The following is a 7659-nucleotide window of genomic DNA, read 5'->3' as shown; positions in this document are numbered from 1 at the left end:
CTATACTAATAAGCAGAGAGGAAAGACTACCCTCTCATTTTCACCGTTCAATTATCTTTCAAACAGACATGTTTCACTTCTTTGTTTAGATTTTCATTTATATAGAAAATATTCTCTGTTATTTTTAGCTATTCTTAGAAGACAAAAAAATTAGTTATCAATTTGAACCATCGTACTGCTCCTAAAAATGAACCTTCATAATAATAATAATAATAATAAAATATTATGAACTATTTTATGGGCTGTTTATGGGTTGTATGTCAACGATTTTATAAGTAGTTTAATTTTGATATTTATGCATGATTGGGATGGATTATATATTATATTATTTTTTTAATTTATTATATATTGTATTATATTGTATTTTGGAGTGAGAATAATTGTGTATGGTTGTTAATAAATGAAGGTTAATTTATTAATATTATTATTATTTAAAGTAAATTATTTCATTTAAAATGAGATGGTTTAAAAAGACAAATCTTCACTCATTAAATATCTCTAAAAAACTCTTGAAATAAAAAACAATATTAAAACAATGCTCTAGATTTCAAGTTATTTGGTTTTGAATTATAATCACATTTAAACTAATTTATTTTTATTTAAATAAATATTTTAAAACGAAAACACAAAATTAACTTCCATATAAATTTTGATGGTGATCTACTTGCAGATCTGAAAATTAAAAAGAGAGAATCACAGAACAGACTGTAGACACAAACACTGGAATAACACAGGTCTGCAAACAATATCACTACTTTTTTATGAAGAAGAGATGAGCATTTTATAAAACAATGCAATCATTCTCTTTATTACAAAAGATAAAATCAAACTGCATAATTAGATAAAGCCAAGATATTTTAGATGTTTCCTTTTTCCTAGTTTTTCAGATGTTTCCATCTTTTCTATTCTTGGATGTTTCCAATGAAATAGTACGCTTTTTCTTGGTTGCCCAATCAGTGAGATGTTGCTGATTTTTGTGTCCTTTCTGGTTGCCCAATTCCTCCCTGTTTAGATCAGGAAGCGTCCCCGCTTCCTCCACCAACTGAGGGAAATTGCGTTGCAATGTTTCTGCATTGATCCATTTTGCCTGTGCTGGTGTGTGTCCCTTCCGACCAACCAAATATGAGAAGTATGGCTGATGTCGTGTATCCCGTTTCTTGAAGTCCAGAATTGTATCTTTGAGCAGAGGAGGCTGAAAATCTGGAATATTATCAACCGGATGATGAATTGTAAATCCATCACGAATGGTATAATCAAGAAAGGGAGTTTGGTTGATGACTGTAAGGTGTTGCAAAGCTTCCCATATCTCACCAAAAACCGGATCTGTTGTATACATATCTTTCCAAGCATCATATGCAGCACAACGCACCTCTAGAATGTGTAGGACCTGAGCAGGCGGTCGACTTAACAAATCAGCCATCTTATTACTTGTCCCCTTCTTGTATTTAATCACCAGATGGAATTGTTGAATGTAAGAAGCCCACTTTAAATGGCGTTGCTCTTGAATCTTTCGTTGTGAATTGATGAAGATTAGCGGATGATGATCTGTATGGAGGATGGTCTCTTTGCCAAGAATGTAATGGCGCCATTGCTTCAAAGCTTGCACTAAACTGTAGAATTCCTTGTCATAGGTGCTGTACATGAGCTTAGCATCCGCAAGTGCCTCAGAATGGTATGATAGGGATTGCATGATACTATCGTACTTATTAGTACAGTATGTTGTCAATAATTTGAAGAAGCAATTAAATGATGCCTGCCAAATATTTCTCTTTTGAATGGTATAACTAGCACGTGGATCTGTCAGGATATCTGTAGCTCTTTCCAGAACAGCTTTTAGAACCACCGATGCCCCATCACCAGTAGAACTTCCAAGAGGACGAAGTGGTGGTTGCTCTGAAGAACAAACTACTGCTGTCAAACAAGCAATAAGGGCATCTAAATCCATGTTGAAAACACACATAGCCACAGTCTTAGCAAGCCCAACTGTAGCACTGGGATCTGGAGTTAAGCTACCAAACAAAAAACGCAAATGACGAAAAACTGCCATGGAGACAATTCGTGCAAGTTCACTTCCAGGTGTGAGAAGCTGAAGGTATTTTGATAGAAGTTTTCTCCCTTTGGGAAGAGAAACCAGGCGTAGAAAAACAAGGTCATCTTTTGGAGCCAACCCAATTGGATGGCCACCCTCTGCTCCAAGAGGATCAACTAAGTGCAGAGAAGCTACTAATCCTTCCAACAGAATCTGCCGCCTTCTTTTTAATTGGGCCCCACCATCTTGTAGTTGAGATACTTGCAAAAACCGATCAATATCATCCACATCAAGAAGAAGGCACAGCCCATCCTCAATAACAATCCTTGCAGCCAGCATTGGTTCCTGTTCAAGGGGTCTCTTAGTGGCCTTGGGTTCATTTACATTATCACCTGTGGCATTTGGTGTTGAAGGAGCGTCCACTTCCAGAAGTGGACGAGGCCTGCGAATAGAAGAAAATGGCACTCTTCCCAGTGCCTCTACCTGAAGATAAGCATGTGGCTCTGCTACAGCTTTTGTTCGCGGTGGAAATTCACGTAGAGAAGATGGTGCAAACTGACTTTTTCCTCGAGAACCAGTAGCATTCTTTGCTTGCACAGCCTGATGATAATAATCATCAACATAGGGATCACTGGTGTGAGTTGCAGCAAGCTGCATGCGAACAATGCTCTCGATTTCTTCTGCAGACATATACTTTGATCGGAACTGTGGCCAGCCATTATTAGACCTACCTGACTGGCTGTTCGTATCTGAATTCTGTTGGCTATTACGCTGATTTTGCTTTCCACGTTGTTGAGACTTACTACGCTGATCCCTAAAATCCCCACCCAAAAATGCCTCATTGTATCTGTGCATGGCAGGTGGAGGATGTGAATTGAATACTTGTTGAGTTGGCACAGGAGGAAAATGAGGAACACCACTCTGCATTGCCTGAAATCTTTGCTGCTGCAGCAATGCCTGTGCTTGTGCAGGCAACATAGCATTGGGTTGGGGCATTTGCTGATGCATCATATTAGTCATAATCCCCGATGGCCCTCCTGGTCGCATATTAGATTGATTCAACCAGTGGCCTTGCTGAGGCCGTGTACCCATTACATGACCTGAAGAGTTGTATTGAGGCATCCCTCCTCCATATTGGATCACAGAAGGCAGAATGCCTCCTGTATCAGAAGGCAGAAGGTTTTTAACAGTGGCTTTATTAAGGGCTCGATAGTCTGTCACGAGGCGCCATTCAGAAGTATCTTTTTTGGGAATAATAAAAGCTGGAGATGCACATGGCGAGGATGACGTCTGAATATGACCGGATGTCAACAATTCTTCAATTTGGCGTTCTATCTCAGTTGCCTCTCGAGGAGCAAGGCGATAAGATGGGGCATTGGGTAAGGAAGCACTAGGAACAAGATCAATGTGGTGTTCAACAGAGCGTGCTGGAGGCAGCCCTGTGGGTTGGGTGAAGACATCTGCAGATTCATGGAGTAGAGGAGCCATTGAAGGAGGGACTGGATTGGTGAGGTTGTCTAGCTTGACAGGGCGAACCAAGCACAAAGAAACATCTTGGTTTAAATTGACTCTTATAATGGGAGCTTTGCCAATGGAAGGTTGGGTTGATGTGCTAACTGAGGATGTGAGCACATAGGTGTGCCCATCGTGCTGCAAGTGGTATTGGTGATCTGTAGCATGATAAATAGCATGTCGAGCCTCTTGGTATGGAATTCCTAGCAATAAATCAGCACAATCTAGAGGAGAAACATCACATACCACAGTATCACGAAAAGGCCCAATAGCAAAGGTGACAGCACAACATTGTGAGATGGTAAGACGAGGACCGTCCTTTCTGACCCAACCGAGCTGATACGGGTGGGGGTGAGGAGTGGTTGGAAGGCAAAGGCGTTCAACTAAGTCTTGTGACACAAGATTCTTTTGACTCCCATTGTCAAGAATAAGCGTGGCCAACTCATGTTTGATTTGACAATTATGCGTAAACAAAGGCGTAACAGAGGTGTTTGTTGCATTAGCAGTCATGAGGATGAGAGAGGGGTCCACTTCTGTCGGATTTTAGAGAGAAACAGCTGGAAGTGGGGTAGTGGCCTTTGGTTGTTCGACCTCTATAAAAAGAGTTTTCTGGGGGCGGAGATTTTTCAATACTCGACAATCTGCAGAAGCATGTGAGTTGGTCTTGTGAAATGTGCACCAGGGGGTGCGGTGAGGTGTGGGGGATGAGGCAGAGGCGACATTAGAAGAATCAAAGGAAGATGGACCATTTCTGGCTTGAGGATATCGGAGTCGAGTACCCACTTTGCGTTCCACTGCTAGGGCCCGAATAAAGGCCTTGTCTAGTGAAGCACTATCAAACAACTCAACTTCACGACGAAGAAGCATTAGCAAACCAGAATTAAATTTGATAATTAGTACCTCATCTGGATTGGATATATGGAGTTGAATGCGCAACTTGCAGAAGACATCAATGTAGGCTTGCACTGATTGATTGGGTAGTTGTCGAAGCTGCAACCATTTGGCAAGGAGATTTTGTATATATCCTGGAGGATAGAAGCGTTCACGTAAGGCCTCGCAAAAGAGATTCCAAGATGTGATAGGCGTCGATTTGGTCTCGGCTTGTTCTCCAAGTTCCACAACCAAGGACATATTCTCAAGATGAGTATCCCACCATGTTTGTGCTAGGCCTTCCAATTGTAGACTGGCGATCTGAAGTTTCATCTCCTCGTCCATTGTTGGACAGGTTCTAAAATAGTTGGAGAGGCTGCGGATCCAAGAATCAACAGTCTCACCATTCATTTGCCCTGAGAATTTGGGCAGTTGAAAGCGTGTATCAAGCTGCATTTTCCCTGGAGGGCGTTGTTGTTGTTGCAGCGTAATTAGCTCTTGAAGAGCCCTAGCTAAATCATTCACTGGCGAGTGCATGATTTTCATCCACTGAATGGAGTGAAATGTATGACCCTTAAAAAAAAAATTCTTCGAACAGGTGGATGGCTTCCAAGATCTTACGCTCTGATACCAATTGATCTACTTGCAGATCTGAAAATTAAAAACAGAGAATCACAGAACAGACTGTAGACACAAACACTGGAATAACACAGGTCTGCAAACAATATCACTACTTTTTTATGAAGAAGAGATGAGCATTTTATAAAACAATGCAATCATTCTCTTTATTACAAAAGATAAAATCAAACTGCATAATTAGATAAAGCCAAGATATTTTAGATGTTTCCTTTTTCCTAGTTTTTCAGATGTTTCCATCTTTTCTATTCTTGGATGTTTCCAATGAAATAGTAGGCTTTTTCTTGGTTGCCCAATCAGTGAGATGTTGCTGATTTTTGTGTCCTTTCTGGTTGCCCACATAGGGAATAAAAGCACAGCTGAAAGAAAATAGGAAATGGTTTTTTTTCATGAAAATGGATTTAGTAAAATTCGTTGTCATAGCCAATCATAAAACAAATATTTTGAGGAGACTTACCAGATAAAGAAAGGATGAAAAATTAAAGATAAAGGCAGAAAAATCAATAATTTTAACCTAGTCATTTTAAGTTACGACGCGGAGAAAGTGAGTAAGCAGACAACTAATGCGACCACAACACAACCGTGCGTGATCACCCCATGAAGCCCACACAGCAACCAGACCTCCAAAAAGAGTCATCTCGCGATCATCTCATTAACCTCACACATCAGCACCACACAATCATCCCAACCACAACGCGAAACGCACCATTAATTGGAGGAAAGTAGAGCACACCTATACGAGAAGCAACCCGCCCAGCACACCTAAAATTATGATTACTTTGCTTGAACTCTTTCTATTTGACCCGTTCATCTGCTTCCCTGGCGGATAAGCCCCCGGTGTAACAGCTGGCGACTGTGTGTGCCGCTTCGTTGGTGCAATAGCTGGCCCTTTTGCCGTGGATGGAGATGGAGGCAAAATCGAGTTAAAAAAAGGATACATTTCATAATGGGCATGGCAGCTTTTGCTCAGAACCGTAGCTCCTGCGCTTCCAGGAATTCTTGATAAAATAAAATTGCTTGCGCTTAAGAGACATATTTTGCATTGGATACTCGATATATCTCTCGTGCACTGCACCACACCGTAAATCCTTCGAGACAGGGAGTCTGTACTTGTTCCCGAAGCATATAACTTAGATCCAGACGCTGCTTCACCTGACAAATTGGTTAATAGGCTCTCAACAGCCGCGTTAAAAACATCGGGGGTGGATACATTACTTCGATTATAATTATACCATCCACCAGTAGACATTTGTCCGAAGAAATCATATTTTTCATAACGTAAGAAGCAGTCATCCAACAAAATTAAACCACCGCCGGTATTCCCACATTTGTGCCGAATTGTAGTGACTGCTCTATGGGAGCAGTTGCGGCACTGTTCGGCTGTTGTGTCCCTGGAACATTGTAGGAGGCCATATATTTGGCCATCCACACAAGTGTTAAAACCAGTTTGGGAGGTGTGTTGAACAAGACTATTAAAGACTGTATTCAGATTGCTGTCTAACGTACTACCGTGCGTATAGTTGAAGTCGAAAAAGCACACAGTGTGTGGAACCTGGAGTGCATTGGCAGGAAAAGCAATGAGTATGAGGAGAAGTAGGATGATGTAGAAGAGCCTAATAATTTGCCCCATCACGAAGAATCCCTTCGTTGGAAGTAGAATTCTGGTGGTCACTGAACAAAGGAGACTCTGCAGGGGATGCCAACGTTGTTCTGGCAATTCTGTATATATAGATTTGAGTAATTGAATTGCATATTCTATATATAAGAATGAGAACAAGGTTCGAAGTTTTAGGCACATTGTCCACCAAGGAAAAAAATAACCCACGAGAGTCAATTCAAGTCCGATACGAACCTTTTTGATATTTTTTGGGGTGTGGAGCGGGTATAACGGGATTCCACTTGACCACATTCACGTTTAAGATAAAAAGGTCAAAAAGTCCGTTGGTATTTCGCGCTATATGTATTCACGGTTCTCTTTCCTTGAATGCCAGCGTTACTTTGACTTTGACTCCAGTTTGGTTCAACAAATAAAATTTTAAGATTTTACTGGTTCTATTTCCCGTGTGAATGCCAGCGTTACTTTGACTTCGACTCCAGTTTGGTTCAACAAATTTTTTTTATAATTTTAAGATTTTATTAATTACGTTTGTGAACACCACTAGTGTATATCATAGTTACCAAGTTCGAATTCGAATTCGAATTCGATTCGATACGATAAAAATTCGAATGAAAAAAATTCAATTCGCAAAAAATTCGATAATAGACATCCTAAAAACATTTCTTTTTTTTAATTTTTTTTCAATTTATTTTGAATTATGAATATTTTTTTATTAATTTTAAATAATATAACAATGTTAGAAATAAAATTACTATTCATCTTTTCTCTCCAAAACATCAATCTTTCCATAAATAAAAACTAATTAAATTAAGTTACTTCACACATTTAGGTTTCCATGATTGAAAAAACAGAAATTTTCTAATAATAATTTTACCTTCTATTTTGTTCTGCCTTTTTAACTTTTTATTTTCCTTCTTTATATATGCCATCTAAACTCTTTATTTCGATTCATAGAATCTTGTAACAATGAAAAAATAAGCTACTTTCACTTATT

General features: G+C 39.6%; 2 protein-coding genes across 2 annotated transcripts; both read right to left on the bottom strand.

Moving 5' to 3' along the window:
• Window positions 1-868: 868 nt before the first annotated feature.
• On the bottom strand, window positions 869-3178 carry LOC149213369 (protein PAT1 homolog). The gene has a single exon (XM_089391986.1). It carries the CDS (start codon window positions 3149-3151, stop codon window positions 884-886), a length of 2268 nt encoding a protein of 755 aa, XP_089248112.1. The 5' UTR covers window positions 3152-3178; the 3' UTR covers window positions 869-883.
• Window positions 3179-5780: 2602 nt separating this feature from the next.
• On the bottom strand, window positions 5781-6677 carry LOC149213368 (cysteine-rich repeat secretory protein 38-like). Its single transcript, XM_089389005.1, has one exon. It carries the CDS (start codon window positions 6675-6677, stop codon window positions 5781-5783), a length of 897 nt encoding a protein of 298 aa, XP_089245131.1.
• Between the last annotated feature and the right edge of the window lie 982 nt (window positions 6678-7659).

Source organism: Pinus tabuliformis, chromosome 1_1, assembly GCF_031772625.1.
Source record: "Pinus tabuliformis cultivar Carrire ecotype Pingquan chromosome 1_1, CPIR1, whole genome shotgun sequence".
In the NCBI taxonomy this organism is placed as follows: domain Eukaryota; kingdom Viridiplantae; phylum Streptophyta; class Pinopsida; order Pinales; family Pinaceae; genus Pinus; species Pinus tabuliformis.
The sequence above is the reverse complement of the archived record's forward strand: the minus strand, read 5'-3'. Positions and strand labels throughout refer to the sequence as shown.

Coding starts and splice junctions, on each gene's coding strand:
- LOC149213368 (XM_089389005.1), bottom strand. CDS start 6,677: ATGGGGCAAATTATTAGGCTCTTCTACATCATCCTACTTCTCCTCATA.
- LOC149213369 (XM_089391986.1), bottom strand. CDS start 3,151: ATGCCTCAATACAACTCTTCAGGTCATGTAATGGGTACACGGCCTCAG.